The sequence below is a fragment of the Rana temporaria genome, chromosome 11 (genome assembly GCF_905171775.1).
Source record: "Rana temporaria chromosome 11, aRanTem1.1, whole genome shotgun sequence".
Taxonomy (NCBI): domain Eukaryota; kingdom Metazoa; phylum Chordata; class Amphibia; order Anura; family Ranidae; genus Rana; species Rana temporaria.
Genome location: NC_053499.1, coordinates 128,632,340 through 128,656,213, shown reverse-complemented (window position 1 = coordinate 128,656,213; position 23,874 = coordinate 128,632,340). Strand labels below are relative to the sequence as shown.

Below are 23,874 nucleotides of genomic sequence, written 5' to 3'. Positions count from 1 at the left end.
TGTAAATGAATAATTGCTGCAACATTGACCCATGATTTTCATCTCAATCCCACCAATCGTTCTTTTGAGTAGGGATGAGCTTGTGTTTGTTGGGAACCAGATTTGGGTCACCCCTACTTTTGAGTACCCCTACACCCAAGACAAAGTTTTATAATTACTCAGAGAGCAGACAGAGGCGGCTCTAGGCTTTGTGAGGCCTTAGGCAAAACTTGACATGCGGCCCCACTCTCGCCCATGATGGGAAAAATAATTCAAGGACAAGAGCTTCTTTCCCACAACCCTGGCCGGTGGTTGTGGGGGTCTGCGGGCAGGGGGCTTATCGGAATCTGGAAGCCCCCTATAACAAGGTGGCCCCCAGATCCTGCTCGTTAATAACTAAGGGGCGGAGCCACCCTGTGATGTCACCTGGTGGACCCATGCCCTTGTGACGTCATTGACTGAGGGCATGCTGAGTCATTGACGTCACAAGGGGTGGTGTCACCGTTATTCACTGGTTGTTAGGGACGCTGGCCGCCCTGTTCCTGAGTCAGGGCTCTTAACTCTGCCTGAGCACAGCAGCGTAAAGGTCCCCTGTCCCTCAATACTGGGTTAATGCATTGGGCAAGTTAGGTAGCCTTAGGCGACCGCCTAATTTGCCTAATTAAAGAGCTGCCTCTGAGAGCAGATATTACGCAAGTACTGGATTTTCATTAAAGGGTCACTAAAGGAAAAAATTTTTTTTGCTGAAATGACTGTTTACAGGGCATAGAGACATAATAGTTAACTGATTCCTTTTAAAAATGATTAAAAATAGATAAAAAAACAATCATATATTGTGCCTGCAGTGTAGTTTCGTTTTTGCTGTTGTTTCCTGGTTCTCTGATGTACAGAGAGCCACTAGAGGGCAGTCAGCCAATAGAGAGCAGTGATACTTTGTCTAAAACTCCTCAGCACCAATCCAGTTTAGTTTTACTCACACCTCCTTGATTAGTGACCACCGTGAGAAATCTCCCAGTACTGTGGTCATCAGGAAACAGGCAACCAGGAAGTGTCCAGAACAGAGAGGATTTACAGCAACATGAATGCAAAAACGAACAATGAGGACATGAAACCAGGACTGCAGTAAGGTAAAGGAAGCTATTTAGCTAAAAAAAAAAATTCCTTTAGTGACCCTTTAAGATTCAGTGCTCAAGTTTTGTAAGCCTTGCAGGTACGTATATGCCGGCGTGTTTTCTAACTAGACGTAACAGCAGTAACAATTGTCTAATGACAGATATCCTGTTCTGACAGTCTGTATAGATAATAGAATATGTGATGATGACACTAGTACGTAGGCAATCACATTCCGACATGAGTAATGCAAATCATGAGTTTAAATCACGCTGGCTTGTGACTTGAATGTAAGCCAGTTAACAGTCTACAGTTTACTTTCATTTTCAGGCAGATAAGCCAAGCACACTGCAGGACAGATATGTGTGCATAGGCCATAAATATAAAATAAGGTGCAGTAGAATGAAATTAGTTTAATGATGGCCACCTGACATGACGGAACAATTAAAATGTCCTCTTCTTTTTTTTATTGATTTTTATTTTTACATTCATAATGATTAACCTCCCTCCCGCATCCCAGTGCTCATGCTCAGAATCACATCGGAACTACTGCCTAAGATTCTTTCGAATCACTGCCTACGACGTGAACGTAACCTACGCCTAGTCATATTCACGTACAACGTAAACGACAAAAGATACAACGGCTTGTGTTCCCTGGTCCATACCTTTGCATGAGTTGCGCCTCCTATATGGGTAATAACTTTATCCTGGACGTACGACTTACGCAAACCGCGTATATTATGCGCCGGGCGCAAGTACGTTCGTGAATCGGCGTATCTCAGCGCAGTGCCAATCGCGTTGAGCCACCGCAGCTCCCATAGTGACTGCGTTTAAAGGCATGGCACAACGGCTGCGTTTGATGGCATGGCACAGTGACTGCGTTTGATGGCATGGCACAGTGGCTGTGTTTGATGGCATGGCACAGTGACTGCGTTTGATGGCATGGCACAGTGGTGCGAATTGATGGCATAGTGACTGCATTTGATGGCATGGCACAGTGGTGATAATTGATGGCACAGTGGCTGCGTTTGATGGCATGGCACAGTGACTGCATTTGATGGCATGGCACAGTGGTGCGAATTGGTGGCATAGTGACTGCATTTGATGGCATGGCACAGTGGTGATAATTGATGGCACAGTGGCTGTGTTTGATGGCATGGCACAGTGGTGACAATTGATGGCACAGTGGCTGTGTTTGATGGCATGGCACAGTGACTGCGTTTGATGGCATGGCACAGTGGTGCGAATTGATGGCATAGTGACTGCATTTGATGGCATGGCACAGTGGTGATAATTGATGGCACAGTGGCTGCGTTTGATGGCATGGCACAGTGACTGCATTTGATGGCATGGCACAGTGGTGCGAATTGATGGCATAGTGACTGCATTTGATGGCATGGCACAGTGGTGATAATTGATGGCACAGTGGCTGCGTTTGATGGCATGGCACAGTGGTGACAATTGATGGCACAGTGGCTGAGTTTGATGGCATGGCACAGTGGTGACAATTGATGCCACAGTGGCTGCGTTTGATGGCATGGCACAGTGACTGTATTTGATGGCATGGCACAGTGGTGACAATTGATGGCACAGTGGCTGCATTTGATGGGCACAGTGAGGCTGCAATTTTTTTTTTTTTTTTTTTTTTACGTTTGCGCCCCCCCAAAAAATTTCAAGCACCAGCCGCCACTGGTCTGGTGATACTAAAATATACAGCTGTTTGTCGTTTTCGTTTTTGGTTTTAAAGATTTGTATTTTGAGCACTTGGTAGCGGGTAGAGCATGCTATTTAGTGAGCTTGATTTTGGATATATCAACGCGCGCACGTATTGATATGCGTTCTATATACACATGTCGTTTTTTTAGAAGAACACATACAAAAAATTTCTAGAGGATTGTCACTTATTTATGGTGGAATAACACAAGGTAACACTTATAGGTGTTAATTAATTGTGTGTACTACACAGGATTAAATATTCACGGTAGCGCAATCCATATTTTTCACTTTTTTTATTTTGGGTAAACCACCACTGAGTGAGTTACACCCTTTTTTTGATTGCAGCAAACCACTCAATACAGAGTAAACAAGTTTTTCCATTTGCGCCAGTAACATCTGTACTATAAAGAAAAGATCCTAACACCAGACCAGTCATTTCAACCAATAAGTTACAAATTGTGCAGTCTTACAACAGGGGAAGGGGACTGAGGAAAGAGGAACTAGTGAATGAATGAGTCATTCATTAGTTCCAGATAAAAACAGAGGTCAGAGGCAGCAACAGATGCTTTGTAACTTTGTTTAACCCTTTAACCCACCCCATCCTCTCCTACGCACTGATCTTCTCTTCCGTGACCTGTATGTTACCCCTCACCTCCATCCTCCCGGGGCCAGGGTATGTGACCTGTAACACCATTCACCTCCAGCTCCCTCTGTATATGCATTGGCCCAGATTCAGAGAGCAATTGCGCCTGCGTAACCATAGTTACGCAGCGCAATTGCTTACTTGCCCCGGCGTAACGAGTTCTCCTGATTCAGAGAGCTCGTTACGCCGACTACAGCCTAAGATATGTGTGGCATAAGGCTCTTATGCCCTCATATCTTAGGCTGCATTCTTACACAGGCCGCTAGGTGGCGTTCCCGTTGTGGTCAGCGTATAGTATGCAAATTGCATACTAACGCCGATTCACAACGTTACGCGAGCCCTGCGTACGCAGTTTACGTCGTTTGCGTACGTCGGGTTTCGCGTAAGGCTGCACATGCTAAAAGCAGGGGCAGCCAATGCTAAGGATACCCGTCATTCCCGCGTCGCAAGGTTTGAAATTTAAGTAGTTTGCGTAAGTGAATCGTGAATGGCGCTGGACATACATCCAAAGCACTGCCCATCATGTGGCCTTTTTCTGTATGCATCCGCCCCTTGTTGTGTTCAATGAACCCGCCCTGAGCATCGGGAGTGTGCGGCAGCGTATTGCACAGGCGCCATGTACAGCTGATAAACAGATGTTCATCCTCTGCAATTGTTGGCTGCTCCGTTTGCGCATTCGCTGTGCCTGTACAGTCCAGCCCGGGCATTGTCTCTCCCTCCGTGTCCCCCTGGGTGTTTGCTTCTCCTTCCGTGTCCCCCTGGGTGTTTGCTTCTCCTTCCGTGTCCCCCTCGGTGTTTGCTTCTCCTTCCATGTCCCGCTCGGTGTTTGCGTCTCCCTCCATGTTCCCCTCAGTGTTTGCCTTTCCCCCGTGTCCCCCTCAGTGTTTCTCTCCCCCTCAGTACTCCTCCTCCACCCCCTGGAACTGTCAGGATGGAGAGCGGAGGTAGGAGCCGGTAAATCCTGCTCCTTACTGTTCCGAATGAACAGAGTTGGTGATCACTGACTCTGTCCATTCACATAACTGAAACATCGTAAACTGTGATTACAATGTTTCAGTTTATGAATGAAGAGAAGCGGCTGTCTTCTCTCCATTCATTTTTAGCGCAGCTGAGGCTGCTGAGAAAGGGTCTGGGGAATCTGTATACCTAGTCCCTTTCTCTGTCTTAAAGGGGAGATGTCAGAGGTCTGTTAAGACCCCAGATATCTCACCAAAGCCCCCCCAACAGGGCTGATTAAAAAAAAATAAAAAAAAAATTGCAATAAATAATTAAAAAAATAAAATGTACATAATAATAATAAAAAAATAAAAAAAACACTGACAATCCACTACCCCACCCCCACCCCCCTAAAAAAAAATATATATATATATATATATATATATATATCTCACTGTAAAAAAAATTGTAAAAAATCAAAAAAATCACGGCCACTGTCCCATGACATTAAAAAAAACTATTGGTATTCGGTATTGGCGAGTACTTGACAAAAATGTAAAAACCCCTTTGTGTGGGACTCGAAAAATATAATCCCCACCTGCACCACGGGCAACACAGTGGCTAAGTGGTTAGCACTTCCACCAGCAGCACTAGGGTAGTCGGTTTGAATCCCAATCACATCCTTACGTGCCTGGAGTTTGCATGTTCTCCCTGCATCTGCGTGAGTTTCCTCCCACACCCCAAAGACATCTTGGTAGGTAAATCGGTCCTAGTATATGTATGAATGTGAGTTAGGGTCCTTAGATTGTAGGCTCCTTGAGGGCAGGGACTGATGTGAATGTACAATATATATGTAAATTGATGGCACTATATAAGTACCTGTAATAAATAAATGAACAAGTAACAGGAACACTTTTAAACATAACGCAGACTATCATGTGAGAATCATGTGTTATTTACACTGGCGTGCAGGTGACTCTTATCTAGTAACAAAGAAATACAGCCAATACAAACAAACCTCGTGGGTGGTATGTTTTCAGCTTCCCCTTTAAGGTTCACCTGGTTAGATTGCTATCGCAAGAACCTTGAATGTTTATATTTAAAAATATTTCGCATAACTCTGGAAATTACCTTTCCTTATGCTACACTGCATGTCAATCTATCTCTTTAAAGGGGTTGTAAAGGAATTTTTTTCCTAAATAGCCTTACCTTAGTGCAGTCCTCCTTCACTTACCTCATCCTTCCATTTTGCTTTTAAATGTCCTTATTTCTTCTGAGAAATCCTCACTTCCTGTTCTTCTGTCTGTAACTCCACACAGTAATGTGAGGCTTTCTCCTTGGTGTGGAGTGCCTTTCTCGCCCCCTCCTTTGGACTACGGGAGAGTCAGGACGCTCTCTAACACACAGCTCCTTTCTCTATCTGTAACATAGAGAGCATCCTGACTCTCCCGTAGTCCAAGGGAGGGGGCGAGCACGACACTCCACACCAGGGAGAAAGCCTTGCATTACTGTGTGTAGTTACAGACAGAAGAACAGGAAGTGAGAATTTCTCAGAAGAAATAAGGACATTTAAAACAAAATGGAAGGATGAGGTAAGTGAAGGAGGACTGCAAAAAATATGTACCTTTACAACCCCTTTAAAGCCATTATTTTGCCATTGCATGTAAAGATAAGGCTCTTACATTGCGGTTTCTACTTTTAAAGCCTACATTTTGTAAAAAAAAAATGTAACCACTTAACGCCCGCCGCACGACTATTTACGTCCACAGAATGGCACGTACAGGCAGAAGGGCGTATATATACGTCCCTGCCTTCTAGCGGGTCGGGGGTCCAATCGGGACCCCCTCCGCTGCGTGCGGCGGGCGGCTTACCTTCTGGAGCGATCCGACTCGAGGGGACGGCTGTTCGTTTCTGTCTGCCCCCTCGTGATCGCTTCCAGCCAATCCTGTGAGCCGCCGCCGTGTCACTTCCTCTGCCTCTAAAATGTAAACGTAGGCAGAGGAAGTGATGCAGCTCTCATCTCGGCGGTATTTTCAAACCGCCGAGATGAGAGAAGACTCACACAGTAAGTCGCACAAAGACTACACTGACACCACACACATAGGCACACTTAACCCCTTGCGATCACCCACCCCCCCCCCCCCCCAGCCCCCTGTCACTGAATGCAGTGATAATATATGTACTGATCACTGCATTTAGTGTCAGTGTGACAGTTAGTGTGACAGCCAGTTAGTGTTAGGTCCAGGGTAGCCCCGTACCCCCCCCTAATAAAGTTTTAACCCCTTGATCACCGCCCTAGTTAACCCTTTCACTCCCTATTGCCAGTGTCACTAAGCGATCATTTTTCTGATCGCTGTATTAGTGTCGCTGTTCCCGCTAGGAAGCAAATTTTTTTATTTATTGGGATTTTTTTTTTACTAAAGACATGTGGCTAAATACATTTTGGCCTAAATGTTTGACTACAATTTAGCTTATTCAATTTTTCTTATAACAAAAAGTAAAAAATATTGATTTTTTTTCAAAAATGTCGCTCTATTTTTGTTTATAGCGCAAAAAGAGGCAATCAAATACCATAAAAAAAAAGCTCTATTTGTGGGAAGAAAAGGACGCAAATTTTGTTTGGGAGCCACGACCGCGCAATTGTCTGTTAAAGCGACGCAGTGCCAATCTGTAAAAACGCCTCTGGGCATTTAGCAGCATATTGGTCCGGGGCTTAAGTGGTTAATGTGTCTGTGTCCCCATACTTTCTGTACTGTTTGGTGTTTGGCAGACAGATCAGGAACTCTGGAGTCGGGATTTCCCCAATGCTGACACAGACAGCAATAGCCAGACCGGTTCAAAAGCCTAAACGCCAAAGCTAGGGGAGTGGTTTGATAAGATAGAAGAGATCCGAAATATGGAATATCTTAGACATAGTTATGAAGACACAAGAGAAGGATTTTTCAAGAAATGGGAAGACTGGAAAGAGTTTAAATTAACAAAGAAATAAAGTGAAATTATGAGTACATAGTGAGGAGGAATAACTAGGGGTAGGGGTAGGAGGGTGGGATACGGGATAGAGGGGTAGTAGGGGGGGCGGGAGGGAATGAATATAGGGATAGAAATAGGTGAATATGTCTGACACACCCTTATGGTTGCGAGAAATGGTATATGGTTTTAATGAATTTTGTATACTATAAAATAAAATAAAGAATAAAAAAAAAAAAGCCTGATCGTTGCAATAATGTCACTGGTCCCAAAAAAGCATCAAAAGTGTCTGATGTGTCCGCCTCAATGTCGCAGTCCTGCTAAAAACCACTGATCACCACCATTACTAGTAAAAAAAAAAAAAATTATAATAAAAATGCCATAAAACTATCCCCTATTTTGTAGACGCAGTGGGCCAGATTCAGAAGAGTTATGCCGGTGTATCAGTGATACGCCGGCATAACTCACACTTTGCGCCGGCTTATCTGTTTTCTGTATGCAGAAAACAAGATAAGCCGGGTTGCAGCAAAGATCTGACAGGCGAAAATATGTAAATCAGCGAGATACGCCAATTCACGAACGTACGCGGGCCCGACGCAGTCACTTTACGCCGTTTCCGTAAGGGTTTTCCCGGCGTAAAGATAAAGCTGCCCAAAGCAGGCGCATCCTATGTTAAGCATGGACGTCGTGACCGCGGGAAATTTGAAAATTTTTACGTCGTTTGCGTTACTCGTCCGTGAATGGGGATTTACGTCGATTACGTTCACGTCGAAAACACTGTCATAATTCGGAGCATGCGCACTGGGATTTTTCTAAGGCCGGCGCATGCGCAGTACGTTTGGCGCGTGGACGCGCCTAATTTAATTAGGAGATGCCCCCTACCCGCCTATTTTGAATTAGGCCGCCCAATTTACGCTACGCTGCCGCAACTTAACACGCAGGTGCTTTGTGAATACAGCACTTGCGTGTTAAGTTGCGGCGGCTTAACGTAAATAAGAAAAGTTACGCCGCCGCAACTTTGCGCGCGGCTTTATGAATCTGGCCCTATAAATTTTGCGCAAACCAATCAATATACGCTTTCTGTGATTTTTATTTAATTTTTTTTTTCAAAATTGTCTGTTTTTTTTGTTTATAGCGCAAAGAATAAAAACCGCAGAGGTGATTATATATCACCAAAATAAAGTTCTATTTGTGGGGAAAAAAAGAAAACCAATTTTGCTTGAGTACAGCGTCGCACGACCGCGCAATTGTCAGTTAAAGCAACGCAGTGCTGTATCGCAAAAAATGGCCTGGTCATTAAGGGGGAAAAATCTTCAGTGGCTGAAGTGGTTTAGTGTCACTTTAACCACTTCAGCCCCGGACCATTTCGTTGGCCAAAGACCAGGCCACTTTCTGCGATTCGGCACTGCATCGCTTTAACTGACAATTGCGCTGTCATGCGACGTGGCTCCCAAACAAAATTGACGTTCTTTTTTTCCCACAAATAGAGCTTTCTTTTGGTGGTATTTGATCACCTCTGCAGGTTTTAGTTTTTGTGCTATAAACAAAAAAAGCGACAATTTTGAAAAAAAAAATAATTTTTTACTTTTTGCTATAATAAATATCCCCAAAATATATATATATATATATATATATATATATATATATATATATAAAAAATTCCCTCGGTTTAGGCCGATGCGTATTCTTCTACATATTTTTGGTAAAGAAAAATCGCAATAAATGGTTATTGATTGGTTCGCACAACTACAAAATAGGGGATAGTTTTATGGCATTTTTGTTATTATTGTTATTTTTTACTAGTAATGGCAGCGATCAGCGATTTTGATCGTGACTGCGACTTTATGGCGGACACATCGGAAATTTTTGACACCATTTTGGGACCATCAATGCTATAAAAATGCACTGATTACTGTAAAAATTACACTGGCAGTGAAGGGGTAACCTGTAGGGGGCACTGAAGGGGTTAAGTGTGACCTAGGGAGTGCTTCTAACTGTAGGGGGATGGGCTGTGTGTGACACGTCACTGATCGCTGTCCCCGATGATAGGGAACATTCGATCAGTGACAGTGTCACTAGGCAGAATGGGGAGAGGCATTTTTACACTTGCCTCTCCCCGTTCTGCAGCTCTGTAAACCGATCGCGGGACACCAGCAGATATCGAGTCCAAGGGTCCTGCAGGCACGGTCACGGAGCTCGCGACAGGGCGGCGCGCGGGACCACACGGCCGGCAAATTAAAGGGGACGTATATATATACGCCCATTTGCCCAGCCGTGCCATTCTGTCGACGTAAAAGTGCGTGCGGCGGTCGGCAATCGGTTAATGGCCCATTTACTTCCTTGCAGCGCCTTAGGCAGTGGCGGTTCGTCCATAGAGGGCGCTGGAGCGCTGCCCCCTCTGGCTCTCACCGCGACTGAGTCTAATAACATAGATTCATGCATTGCACGAATCTATGTTATTGTCCCGCTGCCGCCCACTATTCAGCTGGCCGGATGTTGAGCGCCAGCCAGCTGAATAACGGCAGCTGGTTGGCTGTACGGAAGTGCCTATCAGAGCCAGCGGCTCTGATAGGCTTTCCGAGTACAGCCAGAGGGTCCCCCGAAGCTTATCCTCGGAACGCACGGTATGTGCCCTCCTTGCATAAGACTGACAGGCGTCTTAGCCAATCAGGTTGGCTGGTTCTGGCTACCGGTAACCTGATTGGCTGAAGCATCATCAAGGGCGGGAGAAGACATCGAGGCGAGGGTCGAGGACGTGGATGGCTGACTCCAGTAAAGGTAAGTGCCGGCCGGGGGGGGGGGGGGAGGGGCACAGCGGCGACAAAGGGCACAGTGACATCAATGGGGACAATTGGCACAGCGGCGACAATTAAAGGGCACAGTGGGGACAATTGGCACAGCGGCATGAATGGGCACAGTGGCGACAATTAAAGGGCACAGTGACATCAATGGGCACAGTGGCGACATTTAAAGGGCACAGTGGCGACAATTGATGGCACAGTGGCTGTGTTTAATGGCATGGCACAGTGGTGACAATTAATGGCACAGTGGCTGCGTTTGATGGCATGGCATAGTGACTGCATTTGATGGCATGGCACAGTGGTGCGAATTGATGGCACTGTGGCTGCGTTTGATGGCATGGCATAGTGACTGCATTTGATGGCATGGCACAGTGGTGCGAATTGATGGCACTGTGGCTGCGTTTGATGGCATGAAACAGTGGTGACAATTGATGGCACAGTGGCTGTGTTTGATGGCATGGCAGAGTGGTGACAATTGATGGCACAGTGGCTGCATTTTTCTTTTTCCGTTTGCGCCCCCCAAAAATTTTGAGCACCAGCCGCCACTGGCCTTAGGGCTTGTTCACCCTAGTGTTTGGGGGCAATAAAACCCTGCAATTGAGCTTTTACCACCTCTTAACCGCTACCCGTTTGGAAGCAGAGGCAGCAGCCAAGGGTGTACATACGCCGCGTCAGGAATTATATCACCTGTTGCATTCGGTGGGCGCCACTGTCCGCTCTGCACAACCCATTCAAGTGAATGGAAATGCTCAGAAACACAGGAGGGGTTAACACCAATAGCAATACAATGCCACCTCACCACCTGTCAAATGCTCTCTGAAGAGTGATTCAAATGTGGATCTCTCTTCAGAGAGAAAAACTAGCCCTTACTGTGCTAGGATGTCTTTCAAATGAATTGCAACACATTTTTTATTGACATGGAAGTGTACATGGGCTAGTTTCTTGAGTGTGATGTTTTAAGGTGTGATTGTCTTGATTAGAAATATTGAGATTTGTTTTTATTCTTTTAGGATCTTGCCTTTCGTCTTCTACCTTTGAAGGATCTCTTCTGGGATCATGTAGTAGATATATTTGCAGTTGCGTTCTCCATAGCATCCTCTGCTGTATGTGGACCGGACCCCCCGCTGTCAGAAATGCCTCTGTCCCGCATAAGACAAGAGGATCTGAAGAGCTACTCTGTAGTGGACACAAGCACCGAGAAGGTCTATAAATCCACCTATGGGCCCACACGCACCCATGTCCTGATCAAACTTTTATCTTTGTCTGAACTTAATGACAGGTAAGCAGAACTATGGTAAACATTTGTAATGCTGGTCTAGGACTGCCCCTGAAGGGGCCGCTGAATTTTTGGGTTCTCCCTCTGCATGCACAGCCAGGCAACAGGAATTCCCCATCATTCACTCAAATTTCAAAAAAACAGCCCAGGGTGCTTTGTTTTGTTTTTGGTTTATTAGGGGATAAACTTGGATAAGGATAGGTATGGGGTGTGCAGAACGGTAGTTGAATGTAACTTGAGGACTTGAAACTGTCTCTGCTACCAAAAATCCACACATCCACCACTCAATAGCCTTGAATTCTATGAACAGTGACCCAGATTCAGTAAGAATCTGCGCCTTTCTTACGCAGGCACAGGGCAGCGTTTTTGCCCTGCGCCCGCGCAAATTTTCTGCGCTGCCCGCGATTCACGAAGCAGAAGCTCCGTAAATTGCGGGGGCGCTGTGTTAACTTGCCCGGCATACGGGCGCCTAATGTAAATGATCCCGCCGGGGGCGGGAATCATTTAAATTAGGAGCGCTCCCGCGCCGAGCGTAGAGCGCATGCTCCGTCGGGAAACTTTCCCGACGTGCATTGCGGCAAATGACGTCGCAAGGACGTCATTTGCTTCAAAGTCAACGTGAATGGCGTCCAGCGCCATTCACGATCCACTTACGCAAACGACGTAAAATTTGAACGTCGCGACGCAGGAACGTGGCCATCCTATAGCTTTGGCTGCGCCTGCTATTAGGATGTGTAACGTTGCGCTAAATCTGACGTACGCAAATTACGTAATTTGCGTACGCAGGGCCAGCGCAAGTTTGTGAATCGGTGTTAGTATGCAATTTGCATACTATACACAGATCACAATGGGAGCGCCCCCTAGCGGTTTTCGCTAGAATGCAGCCTAAAATCTGCGTGGCATATGAGCCATATGCCGCACAGATTTTAGGCTGCAGTCGGCGTAGCGATGTTCCTGAATCAGGAGCATTCGCTACGCCGGAGCAAGTAAGCAATTGCGCCGTGTAACCTATGGTTACACGGGCGCAATTGCTTCTTGAATCTGGCCCACTGAATATAGAAAGGAATCACCCCCATTTTAAAATAATCACATTTTGTTGCATTGCAGCCTAAAAATGAAGACAGACACAGCTTTTGTTTTATCCAGCTGTAACTCATAACATCCAAGTGGAAGATAGAACACCAACATGGCAGTAAATAAAAATTCAAAAACTAGAATCATTGAGTTGGAAAAAGGATCACCCCAAAGCACTTGTATATCAAAGCAAATTTCCCCATTAGAAATAATGGAAACTCAGATGATTCGTTCCACAACCATTTATTCATAAATCCTTCAGTTTATAGTCCATATAATCAGATTATAGCAATGTGATAGGTTGTGTAACCATAAAATGTCCATCCACAAATGGAAGCCTCCACAAGGGGATTAGAAGAAAAATCCAGCAGGAGCTACAGAGTATAAAAGAGAAGAGAGGCGCCTCTAAGTGTAGCAATATGTTGCTAAATGTTGTACCTTCATTAAATGTAACCATATTGCTACACTTAGAGGCGCCTCTCTTCTCCTTTATACTCAGTTGTGACATAACGCTACTCTTATATCAAGACATCGCTTGTATATCAAGTCAAAATGTATTAAAAAAATTAGCTTGTCCTGCAAAACGCTCTCAAACCAAGTTACTCTCAAACCAAGGTTTTACTGTACAGGTCCAGATCACATATAAAGAAGAATTACAGTACAAGATTCCAGCAGTTGCAAGATAAGGTAAACTAGTGTCACTTTAACCACTTAAGCCCCGGACCATATTGCTGGTCAAAGACCAGAGCACTTTTTGCGATTCGGCACTGCATCGCTTTAATTGACAATTGCGCGGTCGTGCGACGTGTCTCCCAAACAAAATTGACGTCCTTTTTTTCCCCACAAATAGAGCTTTCTTTTGGTGGTATTTGATCACCTCTGCGGTTTTTAGTTTTTGCTCTATAAACAAAAATAGAGCGACAATTTTGAAAAAAATGCAAAATTTTTTACTTTTTACCGAAATAAATATCCCCCAAAAAAATATAAAACAAACTATTTTTTTCCTCAGTTTAGGCCGATACGTATTCTTCTACATATTTTTCGTAAAAAAAAAAATCGCAATAAGCGTTTATTAATTGGTTTGCGCAAAAGTTATAGCGTCTACAAAATAGGGGGTCGTTTTATGTCATTTTTATTAATATTTTTTTTTCTAGTAATGGCGGCGATCAGCGATTTTTTTTCGGTACTGCGACATTATGGCGGACATATCGGACACTTTTGACACATTTTTGGGACCATTGGCATTTTTATAGCGATCAGTGCTATAAAAATGCATTGGATTACTATAAAAATGCCACTGTCAGGGAAGGGGTTAACACTAGGGGGGCGGGGAAGGGGTTAAGTATGTTCCCTGGGTGTGTTCTAACTGTAGGGGGGTGGACTCACTAGGGGAAATCACTGATCGCTGTTCATACATTGTATGAACAGACGGTCAGGCATTTCTCCCCCTGACAGGATCGGGACCTGTGTGTTTACACACACAGCTCCCGGTCCTCGCTCTGTAACGAGCGGGGGGCGCGCGCCCCTAGTGGCCACTTTGCGAGGCGACGTAGAGCTATGGGCTCTCGCGCAGGGGAGCCGACCTGCCGCCGTAGAACTGCGGCGGCTGGTCCGCAAGTAGTTAAAGTGGATGTAAAGCCACTCTCATCCTTTCTAAACTACTGCCATAGTGCTGATCTATAAGGATATAGATGCCTCATGCATGTATCCTTACCTGTCAAATGTCTCCCCTCTGTCTGTTATAAGAACTGAAAAACTGCAGATTCTGTGGGTGGGTCTGTTGTCTGGAGCTCGGTGGGTGGAGCTGTGATGTCAGTAGACTCTCCGCCCACCTCTACACTCCCCTTGTCAGCATGCATTTTCTCCTGTGTATTCCTTACACTAAATTCTGCTATGATCACTAACATCCAGTCAAAATACAGAAAAGTAACCACATGACTTCAGAAAAGGAGTGGAGGTGGGAATTAAAAAAATAATGCCTGTCTCAAGCTAGTGCATGAGATATGTAAATCACCTGTCACTCACAGCAAGGGGGAACAATGGACAGAAGTTTTCTCCTGTTTGTCCGTTTATCTCACTGAAAAAAGAAAAGAGGATTGCTCAGACCTGGATTAACTCTTTGTGGCAAGACTGGGCACTGATGATAGGAAATCTTATACTGTACATTGTGACAGCAAAACAAAAAAATTGGGTTTACATCTACAGGTACTTGAATGTTACAATTTCATCTGACTTTTATTTACCATTTAATAAAGAAATCCCAGCCAATCAGTTTTGTGTGCATTCACTATTATATATCATATAATCATTAAATGACACTATCCCCCTTTCAGGTCCCGACAAGCGGTCCAGAACCATATCGAATATATCAGTAGGATAGAATCCGAGCACGTGACACCCATGGTTGGGATTTATCGGACACCAAACATGTTGGGTATTGTAACACAATGGATGCCAAACGGATCCCTGCACTCTCTTATTTACCAGGTGTGTCATAGTCATTTGATGTACCATGAAAGAATGCTTCGGGGTCCTTTCACATGGACTGTCTGTGTTTCAGGCAGACCTGATCAGAAGCTCCATACAAGTTTATGGGCAGGCGAATGTAAACGGATGTGCGTTATATGGGCAGGCGAATGTAAACGGATGTGCGTTATGGGCAGGCGAATGTAAACGGATGTGCGTTATGGGCAGGTGAATGTAAACGGATGTGCGTTATGGGCAGGTGAATGTAAACGGATGTGCGTTATGGGCAGGCGAATGTAAACGGATGTGCGTTATGGGCAAGCGAATGTAAACGGATGTGCGTTATGGGCAGGCGAATGTAAACGGATGTGCGTTATGGGCTGGCGAATGTAAACGGATGTGCGTTATGGGCAGGCGAAAGGTAAACTGGTTGGGGGTTATGGGCAGGCAAATGTAAACGGATGTGCGTTATGGGCAGGCAAATGTAAACGGATGTGCGTTATGGGCAGGCGAATGTAAACGGATGTGCGTTATGGGCAGGCAAATGTAAACGGATGTGCGTTATGGGCAGGCGAATGTAAACGGATGTGCGCTATGGGCAGGCGAATGTAAACGGATGTGCGTTATGGGCAGGCGAATGTAAACGGATGTGCGTTATGGGCAGGCAAATGTAAACGGATGTGCGTTATGGGCAGGCGAATGTAAACGGATGTGCGTTATGGGCAGGCGAATGTAAACGGATGTGCGTTATGGGCAGGCGAATGTAAACGGATGTGCGTTATGGGCAGGTGAATGTAAACGGATGTGCGTTATGGGCAGGCGAATGTAAACGGATGTGCGTTATGGGCAGGTGAATGTAAACGGATGTGCGTTATGGGCAGGCGAATGTAAACGGATGTGCGTTATGGGCAGGCGAATGTAAACGGATGTGCGTTATGGGCAGGTGAATGTAAACGGATGTGCGTTATGGGCAGGCGAATGTAAACGGATGTGCGTTATGGGCAGGCAAATGTAAACGGATGTGCGTTATGGGCAGGCAAATGTAAACGGATGTGCGTTATGGGCAGGCGAATGTAAACGGATGTGCGTTATGGGCAGGCGAATGTAAACGGATGTGCGTTATGGGCAGGCGAATGTAAACGGATGTGCGTTATGGGCAGGTGAATGTAAACGGATGTGCGTTATGGGCAGGCGAATGTAAACGGATGTGCGTTATGGGCAGGCGAATGTAAACGGATGTGCGTTATGGGCAGGCGAATGTAAACGGATGTGCGTTATGGGCAGGCGAATGTAAACGGATGTGCGTTATGGGCAGGCGAATGTACACGGATGTGCGTTATGGGCAGGTGAATGTAAACGGGTGTGCGTTATGGGCAGGCGAATGTACACGGATGTGCGTTATGGGCAGGCAAATGTAAACGGATGTGCGTTATGGGCAGGCGAATGTAAACGGATGTGCGTTATGGGCAGGCGAATGTAAACGGATGTGCGTTATGGGCAGGTGAATGTAAACGGATGTGCGTTATGGGCAGGCGAATGTAAACGGATGTGCGTTATGGGCAGGCGAATGTAAACGGATGTGCGTTATGGGCTGGCGAATGTAAACGGATGTGCGTTATGGGCAGGCGAAAGGTAAACTGGTTGGGGGTTATGGGCAGGCAAATGTAAACGGATGTGCGTTATGGGCAGGCGAATGTAAACGGATGTGCGTTATGGGCTGGCGAATGTAAACGGATGTGCGTTATGGGCAGGCGAAAGGTAAACTGGTTGGGGGTTATGGGCAGGCAAATGTAAACGGATGTGCGTTATGGGCAGGCGAATGTAAACGGATGTGCGTTATGGGCAGGCGAATGTAAACGGATGTGCGTTATGGGCAGGCGAATGTAAACAAATGTGCGTTATGGGCAGGCGAATGTAAACGAATGTGCGTTATGGGCAGGCAAATGTAAACGGATGTGCGTTATGGGCAGGCAAATGTAAACGGATGTGCGTTATGGGCAGGCGAATGTAAACGGATGTGCGTTATGGGCAGGCGAATGTAAACGGATGTGGGTTATGGGCAGGCGAATGTAAACGGATGTGCGTTATGGGCAGGCGAATGTAAACGGATGTGCGTTATGGGCAGGCGAATGTAAACGGATGTGCGTTATGGGCAGGCGAATGTAAACGGATGTGCGTTATGGGCAGGCGAATGTAAACGGATGTGCGTTATGGGCTGGCGAATGTAAACGGATGTGCGTTATGGGCAGGCGAATGTAAACGGATGTGCGTTATGGGCTGGCGAATGTAAACGGATGTGCGTTATGGGCAGGCGAATGTAAACGGATGTGCGTTATGGGCAGGCGAATGTAAACGGATGTGCGTTATGGGCAGGCGAATGTAAACGGATGTGCGTTATGGGCAGGCGAATGTAAACGGATGTGCGTCTGTTTATATCCGCCCATCTCAGAGTTTGTCCACGTCCAGAAAAAAAATAGAAAAGGACGGTGCCTGATGTAAACAGAGGCAAGTCCGTTTTCATCCAACCAGCCATAGATCCGGAATGGGTCCACAGGGGTCTGCTGTCAAAATGCGGACAAAAGCTGAATGGGCTATTACAAAAGCCTGTCCTGTTCTGATTCAGCAGATAATCTGTTAACAGATCCTCGATGAACAGAGAAAGCAAAGATCCTTAAAGTGGAACTTTAGTCCGAAAATGAAGTCCCGCTAGATCACTTCTTGCTGACCCCTTTTGCAGGTATAGGTGTAAAACATAAAAAATAAGCACCTATACTGTTCAAAATCCAGTAAGACACAGTCTCACCATGCTCTGCACATGCTCAGTTGCTCTCCATTTTTAGGCACTGCAGAGATTGTAGAGGCCGATCTGCTGACAGCCGAAGAATTTAACTCTTGTATCCTTTACAGCCAAGGAAGCTGCTTATGTTTGATCTGCAACTGCAATGGTGCTGCACATGTGATCAGTTATGACACCAGCCATTTGATGGTTTGACCAAAGAGGAGCTCCAGGCTTCCCCCCAAAAAATTAAAAGCAGCAGCTACAAATACTGTAGCTACTGACTTTTACTATTAAGGCACTTATATGGCCAGATTCAGAGAGAGTTAGGCCGGCGTATCAGTAGATACGCCGACGTAACTCTGAATCTGCGCCGTCGTAAGTTTAAGTGTATTCTCAAACTGAGATACACTTAAACCTAGCTAAGATACGACAGCCTGCGCCGTCGTATCTTAGGGTGCAATATTTAGGCTGGCCGCTAGGTGGCGCTTCCGTTGAGTTCAGCGTAGAATATGTAAATGAATAGATACGCCTAATCACGAACCTACGTGCGCCCGTCGCAGTAAGGATACGCAGTTTACGTAAAGCATTTTCCGTCGTAAAGTTATTCCAACAAATAGCTGGCCTAGCCAATGTTAAGTATGGTCGTCGAAATTTGAAAATTTTGCGTCGTTTGCGTAGTTTGCGTAAGTCGTCCGTGAATAGGGCTGGACGTAATTTACGTTCACGTTGAAACCAATACGTCCTTGCGGCGTACTTTGGAGCAATGCACACTGGGATATGTACACGGATGTAAAAAACGTCAATCACGTCGGGTCACCCCCATTAACATAAAACACGCCCCCTCATCCTAATTTGAATTAGGCGCGCTTACGCCGGCTCCATTTACGCTACGCCGCCGTAAGTTAGGAGGCAAGTGCTTTGTGAATACAGTACTTGCCTCTCTGACTTACGGCGGCGTAGCGTATATGCGATACGCTGCGCCGCCTCAAAGTTAAGCCTGTCTTTCTGAATCTGGCTATAAGTGTCATGTAAGTTTTGCTTACTGCTTCGTTCCTCTGCTATCATCACTTCTGACAAGTTTTCCTGACACCAACAGAAAAAGGGTGACAGTGGAGGGAGCCTAATTGGCAGCCTCAGCCTTCCTGTGAGCTGTGTGGAACGGGTGAGTTTCTTCCCTCCAATCAGCTCTCAGAGATCTCCTCACTGAGCTTTGCAAAGTGTAATTGTTCTCTCTCCGCCCCCTTTTTTTCTGAACTCTGATGCCGCGTACACACGATGATTTTTCGGGTTGTAAAAAACGGCGTTTTTTTAAAATGTCATTTAAATCGATCGTGTGTGGGCTTCACAGCATTTTTCGGGTTCTGAAAAACGACCAAAAAAAATTCGAACATGCTCTATTTGTTCACAACGTTTTAAACGATGTCGTTTATCGGGTTGTAAAAAATGTTCGTGTGTGTGGGCTTTAACGACGTAAAAAACCTGCGCATGCTCAGAAGCAAGTTATGAGATGGGAGCGCTCGTTCTGGTAAAACTACCGTTCATAATGGAGATAGCACATTCATCACGCTGTAACAGACAGAAAAGCGCGAATCGTCTTTTACAAACACAAAAGCAGCCCAAAGGGTGGCGCCATCCGAATGGAACTTCCCCTTTATAGTGCCGTCGTACGTGTTTATACGTCACCGCGCTTTGCTAGAGCATTTTTTTTTTTACTATTGTGTGTAGGCAAGGCCGTTTTAATGATGAAGTTTTTTCTAGAGGCTGAAAAACGTTGTTTTTTACAACCCGAAAAAATGATCGTGTGTACGCGGCATCAGACAAGCTTATAAATTCAGCACTTTGAACTGATGTAGAGAATAGAAGACCGCAGATAAACAGGTACAACTTACGTAGGAGGATTTGTTTCATCCCTGTTTCACCTGAGGCCAGTCACTTTACTGGGTACTGTATATGAAAGAGTTTGCAACCACTTTAAGCTGCCCATAGATGGATTAAAATGTGTCTGGTTCAGCAGAGAGCAACCAAATTGCGATCCATGTGTTGCTCTGTCTGAAGTCAGAAGTCGATCATTGGAATGATTGGACTGAATGAGCTTGTTGGATAACTTTTTGATCAGCCAGCTGCAGCTGATCAATGTATTCTGCACAGCAATGCCAACACGCTAATACTAATTTATTGTTTCTGGGGGATCTTTTCTTGCTGGGGCCATGTCTATTGTTGCTGGAGTGGTGTCTATTGTTGCTGGAGTGGTGTCTATTGTTGCTGGAGTGGTGTCTATTGTTGCTGGAGTGGTGTCTATTGTTGCTGGAGTGGTGTCTATTGTTGCTGGAGTGGGTATAATGATGCTGGGGTTTTTCTAATGCTGCTGGGGGTATTGATTATTGCTGGGGAGATCTATTGTTGCTGGGGTGTGTCTAATCCTGCTAGGTGTATCTAATATTGCTGGAAGGTGGGTAGGGGTGTAGCCAAGGGACGGTGCTCGGGGGTGGGTAGGGGGCGAAGCCAAGTAGTGATTCAGAAGGGGAGGATTTACTGCACTTATTCCCTGAGAAAAAAAGCCCTGATTCTCAGCATCTCTTCTTTAACCACTTAAGCCCCGGACCAATATGCAGCTAAAGGACCAGGCCCCTTTTTGCGATTCGGCACTGCGTCGCTTTAACTGACAATTGCGCGGTCGTGCGATGTGTCTCCCAAACAAAATTGAAGTCCTTTTTGTCCTAAAAATAGAGCTTTCTTTTGGTGGTATTTGACCACCTCTTCGGTTTTTATTTTTTGCGCTATAAACAAAAATAAAGCGACAATTTTGAAAATAAATCTATATTTTTAACTTTTTGCTACAACAAATATCCCCCAAAATATATATTTAAAAAAAACATTTTTTATCCTCAGTTTAGGCCGATACGTATTCTTCTACATAATTTTGGAAAAGAAAAAACGCAATAAGCCTTTATTGATCGGTTTGCGCAAAAGTTATAGCATCTACAAAATAGGGGGTTGTTTTATGGCATTTTTATTATTATTTTTTTTTTACTAGTAATGGCGGCGATCATCGATTTTCATGGTGACTGTGACATTATGGCGGACACGCCGGACACTTTTGATACATTTTTGGGACCATTGTCATTTTTACAGCGATCAGTGCTATAAAAATGCACCGATTACTGTGAAAATGACACTGGCAGTGAAGGAGTTAAGTGTGCCCTAGTGACTGATTCTTACTGTGGGGGGGCGTGGCCTGGCTTGACACGTCACTGATCGTCGTTACCGATGACAGGGAACAGACGATCACTGACGCTGCCACTAGGAAGAACGGGCAAAGGTTTGTTTACACTCACCTCTCCCCGTTCTTCAGCTTTGTGACCCGATCGCGGGACACCGGTGGCCATCGGGTCCGCGGGACACACGGGCGCAGTCACCGAGCTCAGGACCGCTCGCGACCCACGGCTGGATCTTAAAGGGGACGTACCTGTACGCCCTTTTGCCCAGCCGCGCCATTCTGCCGACGTACATCGGCGTGCGGCGGTCCTTAAGTGGTTAAAGAAATTCTCCACTATTTATAAAAAAAATAAAAATTTACAGAGCTATTTTTCTTATGAAACGGCATACAAATTTGTTCTCTGTAAATGGGGGCCAAAACAAATGTTATTCGGCTATTTTCTCACCAGGGCAAATGCTTTTTGTTGAGATATACGATATCAGGAAAACGTGGCCATTAGATGGTTCTTACAAACATACAAGCATTGGTCTGTGATCATCATCTCCATCTAGTGGCTATAATGTGGTATTTTCCTGATACACTCTAGTCTGTTTGAATGAAAATAGCCCAATAACATTCATGTTTGATGCACAGAGTTTCACAGGACAAAAAAAGCCCTGTTTTATAAAGACCTCCCTAACTAAATGAGGATAAAACAACAAAGATATTTCGTTCTCCAAAATGAATATCCTTGATGTTTTAGCTAAATTTTGTATGTCATTAAAATTACAATAAAATATGTCCTATTTAAGGACATAGGTGTACTTGGAAGAAAGAAGAAATTCACTGTACCCACGTACTGTAAATGTCATAAAATTCCAAGCTACTGTATAACTGCCAAATATATGAGAGCAAATGTATAATAAATGTCACACATGCCCCAACTCTTATACTAAAACACAATAAGAAATACTACTAACCTCATGAGAATGTGAATAGTACTGCGTATAAAGTATACAACACATGGGAAAAACCCTAAAAACTTTTTTTGTATTGGGAAAATCTTCAGACGTCAAAATGACGTCTATTTATAGACAAATATGTTTTCTTGGGTGTAGCTAGTATGCAGGCGATGAAGGTAAAGTCTAGTGTGGTTAGTGTACATCAGGTAGAGGTAAAGTTCCTTACCTAAGTACATCATGATGTAATAATATCAATGCCCTTTAAATAAAAAAAATGTGTTACTTCATTGTTGGTGTCAGGAGCATGCGTAGTTTAAATGATAACTAAAGCGGCTAATTTTGCCTGCTATTCACCCCGCTCCCTCACTCCTGGAAACGTCAAGAGTCATTATAATCTGCAGCCATTATTGCTGTTCTTACCTACTTTGGTTGCTAGGGTGCTGGCGCAGCAACTAATGACTTTATGATCCAGCCGCCAGAGTCCCAGCAACCAATAACACTGTGCTGCTGTGTGTCATTGGCCACTAGGATGCTGGAGACAGGGCTGTGCAGTGCCAATAGTTGCTAGGATGCAGAAGGACAGGGCACACAGCATTGTTGGTTCTTATTATGCAGGCAGCGCCAGAGTCCTAGCAACCAGCTCAGTAACCTTGAGTTTCAAAGAGGACAACCGCAACTTGGTTCTGGTTGTCTCATTTTGTTTTTACAATGCTATGAACTTGTCATAAATAAATATGAACATACGCTTAAAGCGGTTGTAAACCCGCATAAATTTTTATTTTATTTTTTACACCTGCAAGGAAAAAGCCATAATGAGCTAGTATGCACCGCATATTAGCTCATTATGGAAATACTTACCTCGGAACGAGGTAGGGAACTTACCTGGTCCACGCCAAGCCAAGCCGAGCGTGTCTTCCGGGTATCGCCGATCCAGCGCTGTGATTGGCTGGAGCGGCATTCGCGCGCGGGAGATTTCCTTTCCGGCATGGGTCGGCGGGGCCGGCCCTTCAGCCAAGGATCCCCCCTGCGCATGCGCCGCTGCAATCAGCGGCGCATTGCGAGGGGAATATCTCCTAAACCGTACAGGTTTAGGATATATTCTTTATACCTACAGGTAAGCCTTATTATAGGCTTACCTGTAGGCAAAAGTGAAAAAAGTGGGTTTACAACCACTTTAAAGAATAGAAAATGAAGAGAGTTGAATACAAAGGTTGTCACTACTGACATCCCCCTGTGAAAATGCTAGTTGGCTGGCTGCCAATGACTTCAATACCTTTTAAGGCGTTTGTATGGATCAAGAACACGCATTGAAAGTTTTGGCATCCCTTGATGTGTTGTTGTTCCAGGTCAGGCAGTTAAAAACGACTAAAGCCAGGCGATTAGCATTTTCAGAATGACCGTACAGCCATAGCAGCCGCCTACATATCTCTCTTGTTAGGGCTTTCTGTTAAAGCGGGAGTTCACCCATAAAACAATTTTTCCCCTTAGCTTCATGCTCGTTTTGTCTAGGGGAATCGGCTATTTGTATTAAAATATGATCCGTACTTACCCGTTTTCGAGATGCATCTTCTCCGTCGCTCCAGGGTATGGGCTGCGGGACTGGGCGTTCCTATTTTGATTGACAGTCTTCCGAGAGGCTTCCGACGGTCGTATCCATCGCGTCACTCGTAGCCGAAAGAAGCCGAACGTCGGTGCGGCTCTATACTGCGCCTGCGCACCGACGTTCGGCTTCTTTCGGAAAATCGTGACGCGATGGATGCGACCGTCGGAAGCCTCTCGGAAGACTGTCAATCAAAATAGGAACGCCCAGTCCCGCAGCCCATACCCGGAAGCGGCGGAGAAGATGCATCTCGTAAACGGTAAGTACAGCGCATATTTTAAAACAACTAGCCGATTCCCCTAGACAAAATGAGCATCCATCTAAGGGGAAAATGTGTCATGTACGGGTGAACCCCCGCTTTAAGAAAGA

The 23,874-nt window shown here is 45.3% G+C and overlaps 1 protein-coding gene across 1 annotated transcript in view; it reads left to right on the top strand.

Annotated features, from left to right (window-relative positions):
* Window positions 1-23,874, top strand: part of LOC120917661 (receptor-interacting serine/threonine-protein kinase 2-like) — a 76,918-nt gene that overhangs the window by 9,879 nt on the left and 43,165 nt on the right. Inside the window, exons 2-3 of the mRNA XM_040329114.1 lie at window positions 11,163-11,431; window positions 14,836-14,989. Coding sequence (XP_040185048.1) covers window positions 11,286-11,431; window positions 14,836-14,989 — 300 coding nt within the window. The 5' untranslated portion in view covers window positions 11,163-11,285. The remainder of the gene's footprint in view (window positions 1-11,162; window positions 11,432-14,835; window positions 14,990-23,874) is intronic.